Source organism: Mya arenaria, chromosome 1 (assembly GCF_026914265.1).
Source record: "Mya arenaria isolate MELC-2E11 chromosome 1, ASM2691426v1".
NCBI lineage: Eukaryota > Metazoa > Mollusca > Bivalvia > Myida > Myidae > Mya > Mya arenaria.
In genome coordinates, this window is record NC_069122.1 from 6284176 (window position 1) to 6310168 (window position 25993).

Here is a 25993-nt window from a genome sequence, read left to right on the forward strand (position 1 = left end):
AAGTATGCCATCACGTATGCCCTTACTGCAATAATGTTAGTTGTTTGAACTATGAAGTATGCCATCACGTATGCCCTTACTGCAATAATGTTAGTTGTTTGAACTATGAAGTATGCCATCACGTATGCCCTTACTGCAATAATGTTAGTTGTTTGAACTATGAAGTATGCCATCACGTATGCCCTTACTGCAATAATGTTAGTTGTTTGAACTATGAAGTATGCCATCACGTATGCCCTTACTGCAATAATGTTAGTTGTTTGAACTATGAAGTATGTCATCACGTATGCCCTTACTGCAATAATGTTAGTTGTTTGAACTATGAAGTATGCCATCACGTATGCCCTTACTGCAATAATGTTAGTTGTTTGAACTATGAAGTATGCCATCACGTATGCCCTTACTGCAATAATGTTAGTTGTTTGAAGCTACCTTATTACAAGGTACTCTTGCATATTCCATGTGCGTATTATTGAAACAGCTGCTTGTGACACAGAATCCCATTTTTGCAAATCCACTGGCCGGGGAAAAAATTGAAATGAAATGCAAATAAGGTCAAATATTAAACTCTTGAAATGATATTTACTTTACATACGTTATACCTTTGTAGATATTAACGAATGTACAACTGACAACCCATGCGACCATGGGGCCTGCACCAACACAAACGGCGGATACACGTGTGCATGTCAGACCGGCTGGCAGGGAACAGATTGTGACACAGGTACGTATCATAATTTTATTGTAAATGATCCATCATTTGTAGGTATGTCTGTGACGTATAAAATTACAGACGTCATTTTTTTTAAAATTGGGTAAATGACGTCGGGCTTATCAAATCCAAGGACAAAACCAATACAACCATTACCTAATTACTCCTTGGTGAGCACTTTTGGATTTCTGGTTGACTTAACATAAGCTATTAAAGGAATAGTCAAATGAGATCTACCCTTAAACAGTTGGAACGATGATAGATATATATTTTACCTTTGTCTCATAGATATAAACGAATGTTCCCCTACCAGCCCTTGCATCCATGGGACCTGCTCAAACTCAATCGGCGATTACACGTGCACATGTGAGACCGGTTGGGAGAATAAGAATTGTGGCACAGGTGCGTATGATGTTTATAAGTATTGACACAAAATATGCATGCATGTCAATTGATGAACATACATAACATACTTCAATTACTTACAGCTGGATACATGGCGTCGGACGTTTCCAATTAAAGTCCAACACCAATATTACCAATGTCGTAATAACGCTTCGATGAGCAGCCATGGTGGACATTTTGATATTATATTAAACAAAGAAAACATAGCTATAAGGGCTATATCTAAATATTTATGGAAAACTACAGAAACAAAAACAGTAGTCGAAGGTTTAAACATATACCCCGTTAAATGGCACAGGGTCAACGCTAAAGACATAGAACACAAGTTTTTACGGACATGAACGCTATTTGGACAGAAGCTAAGCTGACTTGGCGCCAGGCCCATAAACTGTTTTACGGCCCGACTTGTCATGTTTTATTTATTAGATTATACCGAGCGTTATATGCCTACCAAAATTAATATGAAAACTATAGAAACAAGCTCAGTAGCCGAAAGTTTAAACATAAACCCCGTTTAATGGCACACGGTAAACGCCAAAGACAGAACACAAAAAACAAGCAATCACAAACAAGAAACATGGAACAACAGCACATAACTTTAAAGAAGTGTAACTTTAAAGTATCATAAATTACAAGCATTGAATTTGCTATAAATGACTTAAATGTAAGTTCTAGCTATGATGGTAAATTTAATCAACTTGAACTATGAAGTATGCCATCACGTATGCCCTTACTGCAATAACGTTAGTTGTTTGAACCTACCTTATTACAAGGTAGACTTGCATTTTCCATGTGCGTATTATTGAAACAGCAGGCTGTGACAGAGAATCCCATTTTTTTGCAAATCCACTGGCTGGGGAAAATATTTAAATAAAATGCATATGAGGTGTAATGTTAAACATTTGAAGTGATAATACAGTTGCATATTGTATACCTTTGTTTCGTAGATATTAACGAATGTACAACTGACGACCCGTGCGACCACGGGACCTGCTCCAACACAAACGGCGGATACACGTGCGCATGTCAGACCGGGTGGCAGGGAACAGATTGTGACACAGGTACGTAGTATGTTTATTAGTATTGACACGTCAATTATCTACTGTTGGGTACATGAAGTCGGACTTATCGAATCAAGTGAAAAGCCAATATAACCAGACTAAATAACGCCTGTTAAGCACCATAGTGAACATTTAAAGTGACAGTCTTATTCAAAATCAATACATGCACATGTATAACAAACAAATTTTGACTGATAAACCTTTAATAACTTATTAAATAATGCATTTATGGAAATTTTTAAATACTGGTAACAATATTGTAGCCGTGTATTTAATAGCAGAAAGAGCAAAAATATTAAATGATTGGTGAATGCTAAAAGATTTACTGTGCTCTATTATAGTCTCATAAGATAGAAATACTGTGTTTTATGCTCATTTCTTTCAAATTAAACTCGATAACCTTCATAAGAACCATTGTTTTTGACATTTTTTAATCCTTTTTTAATCCTTTTTGGAATATTAAAACAATATTATTAATTGTGGTAAATATTATTTTGGAGTAAGAGTGCATCTTTAAATAGTATGTTAAAGAATAAAACATAGCATGTTGGGTTATATCCAAGTGTAAGGACTCGACAGTCTGACTGAGGATGCTATATGGATCGAAGCGAAGCTTACCGCCCAGTTCGTAAACTGAATATGACCCTCAATGCCATGCTTTATATTATTAAATTATACCAAATGTTTTATGTCGGCCAAGGCTGACACGCAATGTATACTTTAAAGTATATATATACATATTTATATTTGCTATAAATGACATAAATTTAAGTCCTATCAACGAGGTTAATCTAATGACATTGACCTGTGAAGTATTCATGCTCAAGTGTGCTAATTATAGCAATTTAAGTCCTAGCAACGAGGTTAATCTAATGACATTGACCTGTGAAGTATTCATGCTCAAGTGTGCTTATCATAACAATTTAAGTCCTAGCAACGAGGTTAATCTAATTACATTGACCTGTGAAGTATTCATACACAAGTGTGCTCTTTATAACAATTTAAGTCGTTTGGACTTACCTCATGACAAGTAAAACTTGGTTGGCCAGTTAGCGCAGTGGTTAGCGCACTCGCCTCTCACCAATGCGACCCGGGTTCGATTCCCGGCTTCGGCGCATGTGAGTTTGGCTAGTAGTCACCAAGCCGGACTAGTAGGTTTACTCCGGGTACTCCGATTTCCCCACAACACAAGACCACATTCTCGCGAAACATCATGCCAACGAGAGTGATTAATATAAGTTGCAATAACTTGTTTCACAATCGTTGTAAAATTAAATAAGTTTAATTTAAGTAAGGCTTCTTTGTTCTATGTGAGACACAGAATCCCATTCCTACAATTACACTTGCTGGAAACAAATATAGAATTATAATACAAATGAGGTATAATATCTTAAACACTTAAAACGATGATAAATAAAAATATGTTATATGTATATGTACCTTTGTTACGCAGATATTAACGAATGTACAACTGCCGACCCTTGCGAACGCGGGACCTGCTCCAACACAAATGGCGGATACAAGTGTACATGTCCGGCCGGCTGGGAGGGCACGAATTGTGACACAGGTACGGAAGACGTTGATTTAGGTTGTATTTTATTGTGTGGCAGATCAGAGGTCTAGTTGTATAGTAGTATACCCATAGACCCTGACACCCCTGATGACGTCTTTTCCACCCGAACTCAACACTTACATCAAGTGACACTCTTATTCAAAATTAATACTTTCACATATATGACACACATACATTTTGAGTGAGATTTTTTTTACTTTTTTAATAATGCAGTTATGTAAAATATTAATTTCTGATAACAAGATTGTAACCGTGTATTTAATAGCTGAAAACGCAAAAATAGTAAATGATTGGTGAGAGCTAAAAAAATTACTGTGATCTACTATCGTCTCATATTGTAGAAATAGCATGGTTACTGCACCTTTCTTTCAAATTTAATTTGGTATCTTTTCTAAGAACCATTGTTTTATTCATTCTTTTTGGTATATTAAAACTTAAATTGTATTAATTGTGGAAAATCTTTCTTGCGAGTAAGAGTGCATCTTTATGAACAGTATTCTAGGGGAAAGGGTAAACAGGGACTGTATTAGATAAGCATTTTAACGAAAAGGTTTAACTAAGTGAAAACAATCTATTCAAAGTGTTGATCTTTAAGAAACTTACCATGTTTTACCCAAAAAATATAAAAAATACAGATAAAATGGCTGAATTTTTTATGCATATAAAGAAAATTAATAAATTAAATAGTCCGTAATTAAGTTATTTGTTGAGAAAGATTTTCACGCTTTCAGTAAAAAGTGTTTTAATACAGTCCCAGCTAGAGTTCCCGCTTGAAAGTTCTATACATTGGAACGCATTTTAGAACCAGTCATCTCTTACCAGGGTTACATTCTACCTGTACAGATTGTTCAATAACACAGCTTATTCTAACGTTTTTTATTGGCTTTCCTTAAAGTCTCGCCATGCTTTATAAAACTTAATACAAACATCAATATATTATGATGTTCAATACCTGTGTGATATATGTTTGTCTCCAATTTAGTATATGTATGCCCTTTTCGCCGTTTTTTATACAGCAATTTGGTTATGATTCATGACATATCTCGATAACCATATGTTTTTAACTTGCGTTCTGTAAACTGCTTTGTATTGCGTGTCAATCGAGGTATGGACACAAACAGTACCTATCAACAAATTGCCTGCAGTCGCATTAACGGATCAATTTAACATGAAATTGATTAAAACGGACTTATTTAAGAGGTCGTTTTATTGAATAACGGGATGCCTGTTTTTTCGGGGTTTACGACCATTGAATTATAGATGAAAAAGATCAGGTCTGAAGAAAATCAAATCTTATTAGCGGGTTGGTCGTAAAAATGGGGTGGTCGCATACAGGGTTTTTACTGTATTTACAGTCATCATTTGGGACGTAAGGCTCTCCATTTGATATGTTTTTCATTTCAACGTAATACACATCACATTTTATGTATTAACGTTGTCACTTTCTATGATATTCTCTACGGCCACAGACGTGAACGAATGTGCTACCAACGATCCTTGTGCTAATGGAGCAGCCTGCACCAACTCCGTTGGTGGTTACTCGTGCGCATGTACCACCGGATGGGAGGGCACGGACTGTGACGTCGGTAAGTTTTCCCCTATCAATAAGTGTGAATGTTAATTCGTTTTAGGTAAATGTCCAGATGTTAAGCTTCTTTGAGTGTACTGCTGATTTGAATGGAAAGGTACACTTTTACTAGAATGAAACGAAAATAAATTAGTTATTGAATAACTTTAATAAAGTGGATTATACTGAATGAATAATTTTATAGTCATACCCGATACACATATAATTTAAACAATTGGGAAATACCCTTTGCAAAAGTAGTATGCCTCTTACTAATTAAAAAGCTCTGTCTCACCAAGTCAGCATCTGGAACTGTGTACCAACCGCCTTCTTGCCAGAAAATAGACAACAATTTTATTATAGGCGCAGTAATAACAGAATTGCTGTCAAAATAGAAAGGGCTACTCCTTCAGAAAATAGTCAACAATTTAACGTCTTAAATGTAGTTCGTCACAATTTAAGTAAAAACTATTTCAATTATAGATTTAACCGTGTCTTGACATACCATACAAACGCCAAAATACGTCAGTGTTACTTTTAGCAGAGAGATTTGAGTTAAATGTCCCTTCTAATATGTTTTATAGTACACATACATGGATTAGAAAAAACAATCCACTCCTTTTAATCGTTAGTTTAGTGTGCCATAGACTTACCAGATTTTGGATGAATCTGGTTTCTAAAAATGTACAGAATGAACCAGTAAGCATTTTCTTAATTGAGCAATTTAATCTCCAAAACTGGCGATCTGCATTTGGAAAACATTAACAATACCTTTCATCGACCTAAAACAAGGTTTCCGATGAGATTTGTACGAGAGAAAAATGTATAAAATCGTAGTTATGATAAATAAATTGCATTTAATGAGTTGGTAAGCCTAGTAAGAACGTGCTTTGTTTTCACGAGATATTCTAATACAGACATGATTTTCATCTAAAACAAGCGTCATCGTAAACAAGCAATTGCTCTTCATTCGGTGCTTAATGTCGTTTCTAAAAAATATCGTTGCAACATATAGAAAACAATGTTTATACTCACTGAATCGAGGACAATTTCACCCCAAAACAATGAACCAGGAAACCAGGATGCACCTGACATTACTGCCCTTGGTTTATTCCAGTGGTTGAGGGAAAATAGGTTTGACATCTTCTACCACTAGCACAAACCATGATACTTTTATTTGTTTACTCCAGATATCAACGAGTGCGACGTCAACAACCAATGTACAAACGGTTCCGCCTGTGTGAACCTGGATGGAGATTATAGTTGTACCTGCAGCGGCTTCTGGGAGGGCAAACATTGTGACGAAGGTCAGTGTGTGTTTCGGTTGGCTGATACTGTCCGCTTATATTGTATGACTATCCATGGAGATGCTGGGTCCGATGCGGCTTCTTTGTTCTTTGTTATGCATATTTCGATGAGTGTCCGGATCCGAAGCATTTGTTCATCCCACACCTTCAAGCTGCACTCTCACAGATGGATCGTTTTGGCAACTTTTTAACTTTTGTCTTAAAATCAGCCAATTTTTGCGTAAAGGTCGGGAAACTACTGACAAAAGATCAGATCGCAGTTTTACATAATTACGTTCGAAAATTGATGCTTTATGCCGAAAATTTCATTTTTCGAACGTATATGATAAAAAACCCGATCTGATATTTTTTCACCAGTATTACATCACTGGTTTCCAGATATTTACGCAAAAATTGGTTCATTCCAAGACAAGAAAATAATAAAGTTGTCAAAATGGTCAATCTGTGCGAGTACAGCTTTAACGCACAATACAGCCTGATACACAAAAGAAATAAAAATATTTCAATAATATGTTTAGCTCATTTGCCTGTTATTATACAAAGTATATGTTAACTTTGATAACACTTTTGTTTAAAATGGGTTTATCGATATTTGATCGTGTGCGTGCCTATTTTGTCATGATCAGCCTTTGTTTATACAGATGTGAATGAATGCAACACCGGACAATGTAAAAATGGCGCGGCCTGTACCAACTCCGTTGGCCACTACACATGCGCATGTACAACCGGATGGGAGGGTACAGACTGTGACGTCGGTAAGTTATTCATATATGTGTGTGCATAATTCCAACATGTGCCGAGTAGGGTCTCGAATCATACTTGACTTTGATCAGTTTAGCATGGAAGGTGTAACCAAAGATAATTTGTTTCCGATCTCCTGGACGATATCCCGACCGACCGACGATATTCCGACCGACCGACCGATTTTATAGTCCACCCTATTTTGCAATGCTCCTTGAAAAACGTGTATCACTTTCTCCTTTTGGTTATATCTTTTCGGTAGTTTCTTGTACAGGCAAAATACGTGTACTATGTTTATGGAGCGTTCTACTTCATTTAGAACTCCTCTTCCATTTTCTATCGAAAACAACCTCGGATGGTTGTTTTCGATAGAAAATGGCCGAGGAGTTCCGAATGCTTTATTACACGGAGTACAGAGTCTAGCGTGTAAAGTTTTCTGACATTGAAAACGGTCCATAAACAAATACATCCGAGGTTGTTTTCGATAGAAAGTGGCCGAGGAGTTCCGAATGGTAATAAAAATACTATTGGTGACGAATTTTATTACTTAATTGAGTGTGACAATTTCATTGGAGAAAGAAAGAAGCTTATTCTCAAATACTTCTACAACCATCTTTAACTTAATTTTCTATTAACCTATAAAAATGAAAGCAAAATTATTTTTGTTTTCATAAAATCATTTTATCAAGTGTAAATAATACTCGTTCACCAAAACTTCATATAGTAATGCATATCTGTTCATTGGTAACATACACGAGGCTGAAAGTAAGCTATATTTTTTACATATGATCTCGGTATTAGTATTAATTTGCTCAAATACATATCATGCCTATATTTGTTACTTTGATCTCAATTAGATTTCTTATGTATTGTTATTGGCTGTTTCATATTAATTTTACTTGCTGTTATAACATGCATTCCATTAGCCTTGTTGTGAATAAAAGTTCAAAGTTGAAAGATCACCCAGAAAAAAGCAGCAGGTTTAAGTATGAAAATGCCATTTAGACACAACTTTACTTAGAAAATAAATCAATTTAAAAAATGAATCGCACATGATCGGTCTAAGCAAACATTAATACAACTCAATCGATTTGTATGCATGTTAAAATGAGACTTGGAGGTCGGTACATTCAACCTCTAAATTTTGGGTATCAAACATTTATTTCATAATTGAACAATAAACTTGTAATTAAGTTTTATACAATTGCATTGAATTTAATGTTTACTATCACAAATAATTACAATCCAGACATTAACGAGTGCACAACAGACAATCCTTGTGAAAACAGCGCCGCCTGCTCCAACTCAGCTGGGGACTATAGCTGTGCCTGTAGCGCCTTCTGGCAGGGAAAGAACTGTGACACGGGTATGTGATGCGATAATCTTAAATCCTCTATTTGTGCTATTATTACTAGAATGTCTATAATTATTATCATTATGTTATTATTATTATTATTATTATTATTATTATTATTATTATTATTATTATTTATATTAAGTTCTTTCCCTCAAAATATCAAATCCATAGCATTTACAAACGTCATGGTTTTATTACAGATGTAAACGAGTGTACATCTGACAATCCCTGTGACAATGGCGCTGCCTGCAGTAACTCAGTCGGAGACTACGAGTGCGCATGTACAACCGGATGGGAGGGCAAAGACTGTGATGTCGGTAGGTTACTGACGTTGTGTAGTCTAGAATCTCATATATTTTTTCTAGATACTTTGATAATCTTAGTTTTAATTTCGACATCTGAAGGTATGGCACTGCTATTCATGCTAGTCTAACTCATATGTACCGCGCATGCGCAAATGAGATCGCACACTAGTGGATGCCTACGATGAAGTTAGACCAACTAAATGAGTTTCAATTTTCTTGGAAATATATGAGACAAAAAGAGTTTTTAAAGCGAAATCAGAAAAAAGAAATCAATGTGTCCTCCATATTGTCGGGTTATTGTTTAGTTATTGTTGTTGTTTTTTAATTTGGGTGAAAGGTTTTGATACATTTCTATTTAAAAGTAAAAGTTGAGTACATTTGTTTCGAGTAATTGACAAACCAGGATGGAAATTGAAAAAAAGTCATTTATTCACATTAAATGACGTATATCGTTACAAACGAACAATATACATGGCTGAAACAAAGTTGGAGGTAAATATTGGTCACTTGACTGTTACTAGTCTGTGGGCTGATACATGTTCATTTTAATGAATCTTTACTATCATTTTAGTTATAATAAATAATAATTTAGGGAAAGTACGATTGAACAAATGCCTTTTCAACAACTTGACCTTCAAACGCATGGCACTTACCTAACCTTTTTTCTGGTTAACCTTTTTAAAATAAGGTTGAGCACCAAATGATTCCTGCAGCAATTTGACTATTGTTTACTCATTGTATGTTTATGAATACAATATAGATATAGATAGAAACCATAGGCTTATTATTGATCTAATAGTTACCACTGGACCAATGCTTTATTTGACCTATTTCCAGAGCAGTAACATTGCAACCTCCTGACAATTCGTATTTAAGATATTTTAAACAAATAATTGCACAAAAATGGTACAGTCGACCCCGTTGGATCGAGCTCGCTTGTCTCGAATTCCTCGTTGGCTCGAACTTGTTGTGTAAAGGACTGATTTCCTTATACTAAGGTAAACAATCCCGCTTGGCTCGAACATTCCGAGGCTCGAGGTATTTTCGCCGGTCCCTGGAGGTTCGAACCAACGGGGTTGAACTCTAGATAATATTTATCATTCGATTCTATAACACGATATTTATTTCCAGACATAAACGAGTGCACGAGGGCCAACCCATGTGAGAACAGCGCCGCCTGCTCCAACTCAGCCGGGGACTACAGCTGTGCTTGTAGCGCCTTCTGGCAGGGAAAGAACTGTGACACAGGTTTTGAACTATTATTTTGGCTTCGAAACATAGTAGAATACACTTTTCAAATAAAGATTTATCATAAAAGGATGAGGACGAAACGCTTCAAGCGGAGAAATGTTACCAATTAAGCAAATACATTTTCCAAATAAAATATGTACAGATGCATTTGCGGTCAAACAAAAATAGGGCAATATTATGTCGCATGTGTGCAAAACAAAAACAAATACGTTTAACAAATAGTATATGATTTCTAAATTTTATTCTGAGGTGCCTAGATCAAAGGGGAGTTTAAAAGGGTATTTATTAAAGGAACAACATCAAACAGCAATTTAAATCATTTTGATTGTGTTAATGTACGTCAATATTATACACTTATATCTAGAAGAGAGATCTTCTGTTTAAATGCCTAGTTTTAGCCTTCTATAAGTGACCCCCCCCCCCCCCACCCATCCAATCTGGTTATAGTACACAACCTCTGCGTATTTATCTTAATCTACTTGCCTTGACCCCTCTTATCAGATCTCAAATCTGAGTATCCTGCTGAGCAGTTTTGGAGGTTTCATTATAATATTGGACCCTAAATGGCCCTAAGCCAATAAACCAATATACAGGAAATTGGCCCCTACTGTGACACCAGTGCAATTAGCAGAAGATGCACAGCAGGGGATACTCATGCCAAACATTCCTTAAACTGGGCCTTTAAGAGAGTAAATACATTATTGTAAATAAAGATTGTTCGCTAACATTCTAGACAATTCAAGAAGGGAGACAATCAGTTTTAACGGAGTATGTATTTAACAGATGTGAACGAATGTACGAGCGCCGACCCTTGTGATAACGGAGCTGCTTGTACTAATGAAGTCGGAGATTATGAGTGTACTTGTACAACCGGCTGGGAGGGCAAGGACTGTGACGTCGGTAGGTTACTTAATAAGTAGAGACACAATAATACCTTAGCAAAGATAATATGCTACAAATAAAAACCTTAAGACCTTAAGTTGTCAATTCTTTGAAACGGTTTTGATATACAAAGACCAAATATTTAGATAAACAAAGAAGGAGTAAAATAATTTCGAAATAGCGATGATTTCGGATAAACGGTGTTTGGAATAGCGGTGTTCAACTTCAATATTGTCGACAAAAGAGTTGTCATACTTGAGCCTGGTTACAACGACTCCTTGGAAACGAAATGACCATATCTGCAATTGCAATGCTTTTCAAACCACAAAGTATGATCTTTTTAAATGATGATCGATTTGGATCACCTAAATGATGATATTGAGGGTATACATTAGTAATTTAACTCACTACAGCAAACAAAAGTTAAACGGTTTAAAAGTAACAAAACTAATTGCAGAGCCATTTACTTTAATATAGCATTAGTATCCATAAGATAGCATAAGACGAGTGAAGATGAGTTTACTTCCAACCATGGGTCATGTGACAAGACATGTTAGTGTACAGCGTACGTGATGCATTAAACATACAAAACTAACATAGGTTGTAAAGAAAAATAAGCCTCAATTCTGATTGTTTTTTTTTTTTTTAAATCTTAGTGGGTTTTATTTTTCCAGTTTTAACAATTTTTTTATAGCATCCGAATTATTTCTTTCTATAACTGAATGTTCTGTATTAATTAGATATAAACGAATGCACGAGGGACGACCCATGTGAGAACGGCGCCGCCTGCTCCAACTCAGCTGGGGACTACAGTTGTGCCTGTAGCGCCTTCTGGCAGGGAAAGAACTGTGACCAAGGTACTGTGTCTGGCATTATATACACTCAATTTTGGATTACACACACTTTAACCAGCCCAACTGCATTCATACCCCGATAATGACATCAATCCCGCAATTTCTTCCTTACATAATAAACTTTTCTAGGTTTGTTTAATGAAAATACAGTCTATTAATGAGGTTCAAATGGTGCATTGGGTCGTTGCAATGTTTATATTATTACATGTATTACCTTAATTATTCCATTTACTCCTGTTAAAGCTGCAAGGAAACCTGTTATTTAAGACAGATGACTAAAATAAGATCGCAGATTTTTATAATTTAGTTAAAAAATTGATGTTTTTTACATTTTTACCATAAAACATTAATTTTCGAACGGAAATATGAAAATCTGCGATCTGATCTTTTGTCAGCAATCTTTTATCATTGGTTTGCAGATATTTACTCAAACAGTTGCCCTTTCCAAAACAAAAAATTAAAAAGTTGTAAAAATGGTATATCTGTGAGAGTGCAGCTTTAAGACTTATCATCCTTTCCATGTTATTTTCAGAATAATGTTTGATTTTTTTGCAAAAATGATAAATGTAGCTACTTAGCTAAGTAATTGCAATTAAATACTGCATCCTCATCCATAATTATTGACAATTCAACGCAAAACAAAAACACAAAATGTTGCAAGAGTGTGTTGCTTTACATCGTAGATGTGGACGAATGCTCTACTGATGATCCCTGCCAGCATTCCGGTGTGTGTAACAATACTGCTGGGGATTACCAGTGCGCGTGCACATCGGCTTGGCAAGGGAAAGACTGTCACATTGGTGAGTATCATTTTACACTATAACTGCGATAACTCGAAGCCGCCGGTGCTCGACCTAAAACCTCGAGTTATCCGATGTTTCGCGCTACCGAGAGTTTCCATTTTAGTCCGTTATGGCATGCCTAGTTTGAAATCGTCTAGTAGTATTATACCATATTTTGTGTATCTAACACATTCAACTGTCGTTCACTGGACTTGTATTTCAAATGATATACCAGTGCTCCAGCCAGAAAGAGTACATTTGATGCGCATTGAATGAGTCTAGCAAGGGCCAATCTTTAATTCTTTTTGTGTATGTCTTTTAAATACTTTCAATACTAATAATTTAAGTGTCAAAATGATGTTTATTTATTTATTATTATACCTATTTCTGAAAATTGTCTGTCAAACAAAAAAGCACAGCAGGGTGTCGGAAAAGGTCAACGGGGTGCCCCCACCCTGCTATTTAGGCCGAGCTGGAGCACTGATATCGGTACTATAAAGTCAAACTATGAATTTATCTGTTTACATTCAATTCTAGATGTCGATGAGTGTGCGACTGCCGATCCATGCCAGAACGCTGCCACGTGTTCTAACACGGTTGGTGACTACGAGTGCGCATGCGCAGCCGGATGGCAGGGAAAGGACTGTGACACAGGTGAACTATTTTAACAACTATCCTAAACTAGAATAACATGTCCTTCACTGTATGTTTTAGCAATAACTGTTTATAATATGTTTTTTTGTCAATGGACCAATGTTAATCATTATTAAGGACAAAAGCAAACAAACAAATATCATTGTTTATTTAAAACGACACTCTTATTCAAAATGAATACATACAAATAACAAACATTACTTTTGACTGATAAACCTTTAATTACTTACTAAATAATGCATTTATGGAAAATATTAATTACTGCTTATAAGATTGTAACCGTGTATTTAATAGCAGAAAGCGCTAACAATATTAAATGATCGGTGAATGCTAAAAGATTTACTGCGGTCTGCTATAGTCTGATCAGAAGTAAGATTTTTATTCGAACTGTTTTATGCTCATTTCTTTCAAATTAAATTCGGTTTTCTTCATAAGAACCATTGTTTTCGAAATGTATTCATCCTTTTTGGAATATTTGAAACACTTTTATTAATTGTGGTGAACCTTATCTGGGAGTAAGAGTGCATCTTCTACTTTATACCAGATGTGAACGAATGCACGACCGACAACCCTTGTGAAAACGGGGCTACATGCACCAACAACATTGGACACTACGATTGCGCATGCACGACCGGATGGGAGGGCACGGACTGTGATGTTGGTACGTCAAGTGTTGTTTTTTTATATTTAAAAAAAATATTGCTTTGCACCAAAAAAACAATTGCGATTGAAAGTTATTTATATTTTTTTTTAAATTGTCTGAAAACGAAGTAGAACAACAAATTTTATTTCAGACATAAACGAGTGCACGAGGGACGATCCTTGTGAGAACGGCGCGGCCTGCTCCAACTCAGCTGGGGACTACAGCTGTGCCTGTAGCGCCTTCTGGCAGGGAAAGAACTGTGACACTGGTAAATAAATAGTTTAATTTACGACCATGTGTTTTCTGATAATAAACACATTGCCAAGAAGTGTACCTCATCCTTTTACGTGGTATACTGCGACAATACAACATAATATAGTTTATGACTGACTGCTAGTGTTTATGCGTTTATTTACTCAGTTTGTGTATACCACGTGATATATACATCATATATGCTACGTCGGAAGGCAACATTTTGCTTGAAATGAAGACTTAATTCAAAGATAACTTTTCTTAAAGGGCAGTCTATGCTGCTTAAAGAGCCCCGCATTTGTTTTAACACCGAAATTTGATAAGACCATTAGTTTCATCAAACACTTCGACAAACCTGTTTCCAGAATAATGTTTTGGCAGTGCTCCGTCATACGGCCGTACTGTGAAAAGAAACTAAACTCTCATTTGAACTCTGGTAAAAGACTGAAGGCGGGACCCCGTAAGCGGCGTAGACTGCGTTATGTTTTATTTAAAATGGTGAAGAAATAGTGAAGTTATCTTTGTTTAAAGTTGTTGTTTTTTCAAATCAAAATATTGCCTTTCGACGTAGCATTAATGACGCAATTTATCACATGGTATACACACACTGTTGAAGGGTTGTGTTCATGTTCATAGATGTGGATGAATGTTCCACCGCCGACCCGTGCCAGAACTCCGGTGTTTGCGCCAACCTTATTGGAGATTATCAATGTACCTGTACATCTGCTTGGGAAGGGAAGGACTGCGATATTGGTATGTGGTTTTACGAATTCAACAGTTCAACACTTTGATAGCCCGGTTTGTCATTAAAGCACCGGCATCAGATTTTCAAACTCAAATTGTTTTTGTTTGTTTTTTAAATAAAAAGATAATCTTACAATTCCAAAATAAAAATGTGAATGCCATAAATGTGAAAAATAATAGATTTTTTCCCATTAATATGCTCTTTGTACTATCTATATATTCTCAGAAAATATAGACAGTATAAAGTGCATGTTTATGAAAACATATATTTTTCAATAATTTTTCACATTTCTGGCGTGGTTATTTTTAGTTCGGAAACATAAGATTTTTTTGATTTTTCAAAAGAATATTCTGAGTTTGAAACTTCGATGCCAGTTTGTCATTAAAGGTTTAGCATACTCTTTCACCAGCAGGAAAACTTTACCAAGACCAGCAACATCAGTTGATTGTGGTTATTGTAATATGCACGTTTTTGCAACGGAACAGCTATTCATATTTTGTTTTCGAGAAAACGTATGTGATTACAGACCTGCACAAACTCATAACCAAATAAATGTTACTTGTAGGTTGCAAAACGTAAAGTGCGTTCCTACATCTGCGATTTAAAAAATTAGAAGCAAAAAGGAAAACATAAAAAACAAAGATATTTCCTGCAAGTGTTTAAATTCGAATCACTATAATTCATAAATACAGTCAGTTTTCTTATTCATGTTTTATATTACGAGAATATATTATGCAAACCATTTTGTCGCAAATTCGTAAATGCAACATATCCGTTATGAAAGTCATATATATATATAGCCTCTATCGTACTATCAATTAATTGATCACATAGAAAATAATCGCAATTTGATGTTTTGTGATATCGCTTTGTTCACCATGAACACTTGCGTCAAATTATTGTTTGTATGGATATACATTTTGCCTACATGTATGTTATTCCACAGATGTGAATGAATGCACAACCGCCAATCCATGCCAGAATGGTGCCACGTGCACAAACACGATCGGTGACTATGAGTGCGCATGCGCAGTTGGCTGGCAGGATAAGGACTGTGATGAAGGTATATAATATGTGCTAATAAGTGAGAAGTATGCATATATACCTACACAATCCCCACAATTCCAACAATCATGTCACACTTTGTATTGCTGACTGTTTAAATCGGAAACGACTGTCCAGTTAAAACTTAATTATTTTACAACGGTTGTGAAATAAATTATAAACATAATGTTAATTCCTTTCGTTGGCACGTTATTACTCGTTTAGTTTTTGTGTGTGTGGGGGGGGGGACCAGGGTACCCGTTGAAAACCAAATACCACCGCTATAACTGACAAGTTTGTAATCTGGCACTACATTGTATATCTTTTTTATCTATTTTTTTTTTTTTAAATCTCCCTCTTTTCCATGATATGAGTTATATTTCATAGATATACGACAATAAAAAAATATGTGTTTTCTTAACTTAGAGGGTGTATATGGCTGAATTTTTTATTTTTCAGTCAAGTATTTATATCAACATTTATATTAAATCAAGCATGCATTATCAAATTGATGTAGGAGTTTACATGATATACACATAACAACCCACGTTATTCCACATCAAGTTATACTTGGCCCGTGTTAAAAAAACAATCTCTAGTCAGAGTTCGGAATTAACGCTTAAAATGGAAAGTCTTCTTTACATTTATAGCAGGACATTGGTGGTGAATTTGGCTGGATGATAGTACTGTTAGAATGTTTTCCTATTATGTGCCTTTGATTTGGTAAAATTAATGGTATAAAGATTTTTTTTTGGTTATTCATAACAATGGTTTTCTGGGTCTCAGTCAGACTTAAGACTGTTCGTTATAACCATGGGAGCTGTGGTTACGAACAGTCTCAAGGCTGAGTTCAGAAAAGCACTCTTACTATATATCAAGGAATCATCTTAATTCCATTCATTTTATGAACATGAATGGGAAAAATTGTACAATTTCGAATAGTAATAAAATTCAGCCTGATATTATAATTTGTAAACCACAGACGTGAACGAATGTACGACCGCGGATCCTTGCCAGAATGACGCGACCTGCGTCAACACTATTGGCGCCTACGAGTGCACGTGCACGGCCGGATGGGAGAGCACGGATTGTGACGTAGGTAAGGGTCTCTAGCTAGTCGATCAATTTAAACAGGCTTAATATTCTAGAACGGATGATATTAATGTTAAAGATTATTATATCATGATTTCCATCAACCAACTGGCCCCAATGTCATGGATACACTTCAGTCAAATCTCAATATCATTCTCGACTCATTTTTACCACATAGCATTAAAAGTTGTTAAATATAACATATGATTTTTCACCTTTGAAAATGCATTTTATTGAATTATATGTTGATTTATGCCTCTTGGAATAATATGCTACAGCCAAAGTTCAAAATCTCGAACGGATATAAATATTATACAATTCATACCGAGCTTAGCATTATCTTGTTTTAAGGGACTTAGGATGTTTCCAGACATTGGAGCCTGATGTTCAATCAGATGATTAACCGTTATTTACATTTGCTATCGTCTGCTTCTTAGTAGATTTTGAATCCCCAAAATTATAACATTAGGGATATCTTCATCACTTTAATTATTTATGTTTAATATTTCAAAAGATTTTTCTTACATGCATATGATGGTAGACACTGCAGCATTTGTCGTGCACATTCCTGTTATGTAATCAAATGCTCGCATGTTATGTCACGGTTTCGTTTCCAGATATTGACGAGTGTACGCGCGCGGACCCGTGCCAGAATAATGGCACGTGCACCAATCTGATTGGGGACTACAACTGCACGTGCAGCATCTTATGGCAGGGAAAGGATTGTGAACAAAGTAAGACGCTTGATCATGTTTCAAATATTTTATACTTTTTTTCTAATCTCCACTGATCGTTTGATGGCTGTCAGATTAGCTCAGCAGTAATTGATAAACGATGTGTAACAGTTAGACGGCATGGAGTAATATTTTAATGATTCAGATTGGGCGGAGTGGGCGAAACGAACGCGCTCTTCTTAATCACTAAAATATTATTTCAAGTCATCTGTCTAAAAATACTACCTCATTGGCTTACACTTTGTCAACGCAAAATCTGACGCATGGAGTGTGTATCGGATGAGTGACAGTAGGCGGACCTATAAACACCCGCGAAAGTTAAAATACTTGATTAGGCCTGGTAATTAATGAGTGTATTTCTGCAATTCCATTGCCTGAAAATGTAGGTTGTATTTTAAGTTTTGTGACAGAACTTCTCGGCCAATTTCTATCGAAAACAACATCGAATGTATGGCGGTACATCAGTAGAAGTATTTCGTAAAATTAGTAATAATAGTCATATTATTAATTAAATGTAGTTTTTTTTATATCTTATTTGTATAACTATGTTGAAATTTATTCCCAGTGAAGTATAAATAATTAATATTCCAAAGAGTAAAATCTTTAGGTTTAACTGCTGAAATGATATTACTACGCGATCTACTTGCAGCGTAGTTAAATGTAAAGAATACTGACAGTGTAAATCGTCAATATACATCCAATGTTGTTTTCGATGGAAAATGGCCGAAGAGTTCCAATTTATCTTTGTAAATGGCGTTTGTTGTTATGTCTGTACATTGTTATTGTCTGTTTTGCTCGTGCATATGTCACATTAGCTGTAATTAAATGATTGTTTGGCTTGTCCCTGCAATTTCTTTGCATTATTTGTATATTTACATGTTTGAATATGGTTAGGATGAGTTTTCTGTAACTACTTTAAACCAATCCATCTATCAGTTATGTTCGAAAGCTTGCAAAGCTTGCAAACATAGCATTTTCTCGATTATTGTGCCATAATAGTTATTTCATTAGTTTTTAAACATGTGTGCATATAATAGTTTGAGAGGTAATGGTTATATCAGTCTTAATTTTAAATTTAGACGGCACTGTATGGGATAAGGATACTAAAAAGAAAACAATCGCTTAATTTTTAAGCAGAATTAAAATTAAAAATAAAACTGATTATATTTATTTCATTGAAGTAAATAATAGTTCTACTAAGGGAAAGACTAAAGGTTTATATAAACTTTAAACCCTGACAGAGTTTAGTAGATTTATATACTTTTCCAAGTGCATGACCTTATAAGGTCGTAACTGGCCGAACTCAGAATTTAATGAATTCAATCTTTAATCCAACTTGTCTGAGTGAATTATCTATAATTACATTGTAGTTAATAATACTTAAGAAAAAGACTTATGATTTATGTAAGCTTTAATACCTGACAGGATTAGATTAACACACTTTTCGAAGTGCGTGACCTCATAAGGCCGTCACCTACCGTACTCATAGATAAGTGAGTTAATCGTTTAATCCAATTTGATCTAAAGAATTATCCGTTATTGCATTGTAACTTACACAACTGAAAAAAAAAAAAAAAAAAAAACACTTAAATACCAGACAGGATTTAATATATATTAATCAACTCTTCCATGTGCATGACCTAATAAGGTCCTTTCTAACCGTGTACTAAGATTTAAATAAGTTCGTCGTTTAATCCAATTTTTATCAAAGAATTATCCGCTTCGCCACTCGTGAAAATATGTTTTTCTATGACACTTGTGAAATAAAATACGATCTTACGCTGAAATAAACAAATATCCTCTATATCATTGACGGCTTTGTTTGAGATTATATTCTTACACTCTTTTTTTTTTAATCAAAATTAAAAGGTGTTTCTATTGCCGATGTCGTCGGTTACTTTGGTCTTTAAAGGGACTGTACACCAGATTGGCACCAAAAAAAGTTTGTTTTTCTGTACCGAATCTCAGGACAATTATCTAAGAGAATGTGTTACGCTTTGATATCATAATTGTAAAAAATACCAAAATGTAAAAAAAAAAAACTGTGACGGAGACCGGGTTCGAACCCATGTCGCCAAAAGTGCAGTCTTGCGTCGTATCCACTGAGCTATGGCGGCTTACTCTAATGGTGACATAATAAAATTATACACCTACCTCGGTAATATCACGCGATAACACCGACTAGCCAATCACGCATAAGGAATTAATTCTACCTGATAGACATACCCATTATTCTTTTTTAATGGAAAAATACGAAATAACTGCTAAACTTAAATAAATTTTAAACTATGTGGTACTTTAGTTAGTATGTTTCAATGCATTGTACACATCGATGACAAGTTTGTCAGTTTTCGATAATTTTCTCTTTTTTTCGCTACTTTATCATACGGAGAACATCCCCTTTAGGGGGCAAAACGAATAGATTTTTAATGCACTAACACGTTTAGTTAATTTAGCTTTAATGATAAAAATGATTTGGGCACAGATACAAATAATATTTGCGATATTTTTTTTCTAAAAAATGTGTATCAAAACAACTTCATTTTAAATGGTTAAGAAATAGTTTAATATGATATCTTTGTTTACATTCGGAAATCATCGGCCATTTCTATCGAAAACAACCTCGGATGTATGTCGATACATCAGTAGTAGTTCGTAAAATTTTGAATAATTTTGTTAATGAAATGTAGTGTTTTAACGTGTATATTTATATCTTAGTTTAATTTATTGCCAGCTAAGTAAAGTATTGCAAACATGATTACGATTCCCAACAGTTGAGTCATTATATTTATATTGAAAATACTACGTGATCTATTTTTAAGCGTAGTTAAGAGTACAGATTTCTGACATTGTAAACCGTCCAGATACATCCGAGGTTGTTTTCGATAGAAAATAGCCGAGAAGTTCCGAACGCTTCGTTTAAAGGCTAATTTCGAAGCAAAATATTGCGGTGGAAGCATTTATTAAGCAATTTAGCACGTGGTATTCACACACTGAGCATACAACTACCGAAATGTCGCTATTGGTAAATGGTGAGGTTACCGCTTTGAGAAGGACGTGTATCTATGTGTATCATATACAGTGTGTATAAACCACGTGATAAATTACGTCATATATGCCACGTTTGAAGGCAACATTTTGCTTAAAATGAAGACTTGAAACAAAGATAACTTTTCTTTTTCTTAACCATTTTAAATGAAACAAAGGGCAGTCTATGCCGCTTAAAGAGCCCTGCCTTGTTTTATTACCGGAGATTGAATAGATGCTTAGATCATCAAACACTTCTTTTTCCAAACTTATGTTTAGACAGTGCTCCGTCAGGCGGTGGTTTTGTGAAAAGGTTTGTCGAAGTGTTTTCAGAAACTAAACTCTCAATCAAACTCTGGTAAAAGACCGAAGGCTGGGCTCTGTAAGCGGCGTAGAATGCGCTATATTTCATTTAAAACGATGAAGAAATAGTGAAGTTATCTTTGTTTAAAGTCTTCTATCAAAAGAAAACATTGCCCTCTGACGTAGCATTTATGACGTTATTTATCACGTTGTATACACCCACTGATATACGTTTATCCACATATGATAACGATAGCGAAGCGCTACAACGCATTACGACTATCTGAATGTCGTCATGGTAAATTTTGGGGTCCCCGTTTTGTGACGCCCCATATTGTATATTGGTGTCAACATATGCTACCAAAAGCATGCAGTATCCGTACCAAGTGAACCAGTATGTTTTGTGTCATATGAATCGGTAGTATTATCCAAGAATGTATTTATTATATTGTAAAACCATGTCTGCAAGTCTCTGAAGACGCTTACGGATATTACTTAAATCTTATAATTGTTTCCACAGACACGAACGAATGCGAAGACAATCCGTGCCAGATGGGCGAGTGCGAGGACCTGGCCGACGGCTTCCGGTGCAACTGTATCTCCACTTATACGGGCAGACTCTGCGACTACGGTGGGTGATATTTTTTCTGTTTCATTACGTTTGGTATAGAATACACCTATACAGTAAACTATAACAAAGTTACATGTAATAAACGAATATTGATAATAAAAAATACAATTATTTGATACAGAAATTATGCGCATTATGTTCACCTTATGGCTAAGAATTATATGAGGTGAACAAAACATGTAATGTGTGTTTATTGAAATTGTGACTAGTTATGTAAGATAGTACACCAATTATCAGCCTATTTCCCGTTGTATAAACATTCAATAAAAAAACTGGTTTGCATAATACCGATTTAATTGTACACAATTTACTGATTTCATTAAGCACAATTAGGCAAAGAACTTATCTAGAATACGAATTATTTGAACTTATTAACTTGAGCATTATAAAAAAATCATTACCTTCTTGGACATTTTTGTGTTTCTCGCTATAATTTTATGTATGCATTTGTGTTTGTGTATAGGCCGGAGGCCTTTGTACAGTCATTTTTGACGCTTTGAATCACTTGAATACATTTTGAAGTTAGACAAAAGTGCTAATGTTTACGTTAAGATGCGTTTACGGTTACAGAACATAGAAACCATGGCCATCTGGTGACTTTCGTTTTAGTACTGTTGCTAAATTTTCTCGATAAATTTCAAAACGATATGCACCCTTTTAATATCAGTAATCGGCGAGGCAATGGATGGACAATGGAGTACGTGGCAGAAGTGGCAGGGATGTTCAGCCACGTGCGGAACTGGCGTGCAGAAACGTTACCGCTCGTGCGACGACCCACCTCCGAACTACGGCGGCAACCCGTGCGAGGGCGACAGTTTCGAGTATCGGTCATGCTCTTCAGGATCGGCGTGCCCGGGTAGGTTGTAGCCCTTTAGTGCCGAGAAAATGAGGGTTGATGACCTTTTGTCCAGAATCTAACTAGCATTATACAATGTTGTCATAGTTCAAACGCCATCTTTGATATATCTTAGTAACATATTGGCATTCAACCATGACCATTACACCACATTGAGTAATGTAATCATTTTTATTGCCGTACATGATTTTGTTCACAGAAGGCTGCATTGTAAATTCATTCTGATGTCATTTTAATTTTTTTATGTAATTATGTAATAATGTTTTTTTACCTTCTCAAATGAAGGATGTCATTAATATTATTATTACATTAGTTGGATATGCTACCTTATAGTGATGCTCTCAAACATTGGCACGTCCAACGCCAATTTTGGTAGTGTTATAGCGATAGCTTATATCATAATAGTGTGCAAGACTTAGGGTATATTTTTGTTTATTCCCAAAGTTCACCACTAATTTCAGTGGTGGTTGACGGCAACTGGGGCGCATGGAGCCAGGTCGGCTCCTGCAGCGCCACTTGTGGACAGGGATCCACCATTCGAACCAGGTAGGCGCTGTCATAGATAGTATACATGATTGTACCAGATTAGCTCTCTGTAATATAGACTCTCTGGCATTGAGTTATACATTCGTACCGGACCTGGTAGCGATTGTTCTGACAATGTTTGACCTTCCCACATTGATGTTTGGTTTTTTACAGTGTCACGATTTAAAAAATACATTAAAACATATGGAAATAGTAGATTTACACCTTTTAGTTACTTGAGATACCTCTGCCGCCATGTAGCCTTCTTTGATGTCCTTTTTGTCGGCCTCCGTTTCTATGTGATAACTCAAATGCCAATTAAGTTTACATCATACATAACTCGATACCTTTCTTACATAGAACCTGCTCAGACCCAGCCCCCAGTAACGGCGGCTCACTGTGTACCGGAGAGGCGGCCGTTGTTGAGACGTGCGAGCTCCAGGCATGTGATTCTGCCAACAACGCTTACGCCTCCGCCTATGTGAACGTAAGCACCACTTAACTTCATCGCTGACGCTTTTTTGTGAACTATACAAGCATGAGGTTTTTTTTTAAAAAGTGATAATTTGAGGAATGCAAGAACAGTGATTTTTTTCTGGTCTGTGTCGAAAAATCCGACCCAAGGCACTCTGCGTAGCAGGTAACTCTGCAAACCTCGTTATTGGTGTACGCGCGTGCCCTCAGGTCAGATTGTTCCATTCGGTCCGCTAACAGATGAAATATATTATTGATCATGTGAGTTCTTACATCAATATCAACGTTCACAATTAACAACCTTACCGCGTGTTCGGTATTCCAGGCCTGTCCCGCGGGGTTCTTCACGTGCTACTCGGGCCGCATCACGTGCATCCAAGACGATTTCGCCTGCGACTGCGATGAAGACTGCTACGACGGAAGTGACGAAAATATGGACTGGGCCGGCTGCTCAGGGATGTGTCCGAACAGCAAGGCGTCAGGTTGTTACCATTCTTGGTTTTATGAGAAACTAGCAACTTCTTATCTGCATTTCTTTGCAATGTTTATATTTACAATTATTATATACTATTCAAATTTTGGTAAAGGATCATCCGGAATTATTTTGGTGATTAATTTGTCAAAATATTACTATCAGTCAAATATGACGTCTCGAACTGCTCGTATATCTAATTACGAATTAAATTATGTGTGTATGGGTTAACAAAGTCATTTCGATTTGCATCACATATTCGTACGGAAACCCTTTTTTAAAGAATATACAATTCTAGTTATATAGCTAGAATAGACAATCCAGTTTGTAGCAGCTGTCATAATTATGTGTATATATATGTTATTGGAAATGAAGAAAAGATATATGACCGCCAATATAATAATTTAATTAGCAAATCTTGGCTAAAATTCCGTCAAAACATGTAGAAGCAGAAAAAAGCGTAGACTTTTATAAGCTAAGAAATGTTTTTATATATTTTCTGTCAAAAAAGTTATTTAGAAATTGACGTCACTTACTTGTTTGTTAACATCGATTGTGACCCGTGGTGACCAATGTGAGGCCCCCATTGAAGTCACGTGATTCCTCACCTTGCATAGATATACCTGCATTTTATAGAACCAACACATAGCGTATCTTCTTATGAAATATAACTTTTGCCAACGCAGAGCAAACAGTGTGTGTATACCACGTGATAAATAACGTCATAAATGCTACGTCGGAAGGCAACATTTAACTTAAAATAGACTTAAAACAAAGATAACGTTTCTTCTTCCTCATCATTTTGAATGAAACAAAGAGCAGACTATGTCACTTAAAGAGCGCCTTAAATAGTAAAGCTATCTCTGTTTAAAGTCTTCATTCGAAGCAAAATATTGCCTTCCGACGTAGCATTCATGACGTCATTCATCACGTGGTATACACATACTGTCAATCATACTGATAGACACACAGTCTTGACAATTGAGATTCGATCGTAAGTGAAACTTAAACGTTTCCTTTCTTATTACAGGAGTTCAGTCCATTTCGATTCTGCTGATGCTGCTGGTGACGGCTGCGTTGATGCTGCTTTAATGACCAGGACCCGAAATCCCTTAAGGAAAAAATCTTAAGCTTAACAAGATTAAGTATATTGTTTCAATAAGCAAAATGGCTGACTAAAACTTGTTCTTCAAAATAGAATGAAAAATATTATGAAGACTATTGTCTTTAAATGTGTGAAAACTCTTCAAAATGGGAATATTATTTAAATTATGCCAGACAAAAAATAGTGAGCTTAGCTTGATCCTGTTATAAGGGCCTTAACATTCTTCATGAAATTTTGACTGGCCACAACCTACGCCGACAAACGCTAACGAATGCATCAGCACGAATAAAGAGTACGAAAATCAATCAATTATTTCTTAATTATTATTAAGTTCTTCGAGTTTTCAAATTGATTTAGGTTAAGAAAAGACAATTGACTTAATCTACAAATGGTCGGATTTCTGTTTGAAGAAATATATATATTCTAAATTATACAAAGCAAAATAATATTACAAACCTTGGCTGCTGTTGATGGATACGTCATATGGACAGTGATATTTGTGTGTGAATTTACTAATTTCCTTTGTTTTTGTGATATTAACAGGCGGCTAAAATACCATTCTATCTTTAATCTTGTAGCTTTCGATCTCGTTTGTTTTAAACAATACAAGCTTTTACATATTGTTTGAATTACCTTTTG

General features: G+C 35.6%; 1 protein-coding gene across 1 annotated transcript in view; it reads left to right on the top strand.

The window, feature by feature from the left end:
- The window catches only part of LOC128235852 (neurogenic locus notch homolog protein 1-like), a 51255-nt gene extending 25914 nt beyond the window's left edge, over positions 1-25341 (top strand). Inside the window, exons 10-34 of the mRNA XM_052950647.1 lie at positions 611-724; positions 2065-2178; positions 3632-3745; positions 5221-5337; positions 6509-6625; positions 7267-7380; positions 8616-8732; positions 8924-9040; positions 10160-10276; positions 11063-11179; positions 11902-12018; positions 12699-12815; positions 13335-13451; positions 13996-14112; positions 14246-14362; positions 14983-15099; positions 16038-16154; positions 17118-17234; positions 17845-17961; positions 21812-21922; positions 22590-22778; positions 23240-23324; positions 23664-23790; positions 24103-24259; positions 25280-25341. Of these exons, the coding sequence (XP_052806607.1) occupies positions 611-724; positions 2065-2178; positions 3632-3745; positions 5221-5337; positions 6509-6625; positions 7267-7380; positions 8616-8732; positions 8924-9040; positions 10160-10276; positions 11063-11179; positions 11902-12018; positions 12699-12815; positions 13335-13451; positions 13996-14112; positions 14246-14362; positions 14983-15099; positions 16038-16154; positions 17118-17234; positions 17845-17961; positions 21812-21922; positions 22590-22778; positions 23240-23324; positions 23664-23790; positions 24103-24259; positions 25280-25341 (2942 nt within the window). The remainder of the gene's footprint in view (positions 1-610; positions 725-2064; positions 2179-3631; positions 3746-5220; positions 5338-6508; positions 6626-7266; positions 7381-8615; positions 8733-8923; positions 9041-10159; positions 10277-11062; positions 11180-11901; positions 12019-12698; positions 12816-13334; positions 13452-13995; positions 14113-14245; positions 14363-14982; positions 15100-16037; positions 16155-17117; positions 17235-17844; positions 17962-21811; positions 21923-22589; positions 22779-23239; positions 23325-23663; positions 23791-24102; positions 24260-25279) is intronic.
- Positions 25342-25993: the final 652 nt, after the last annotated feature.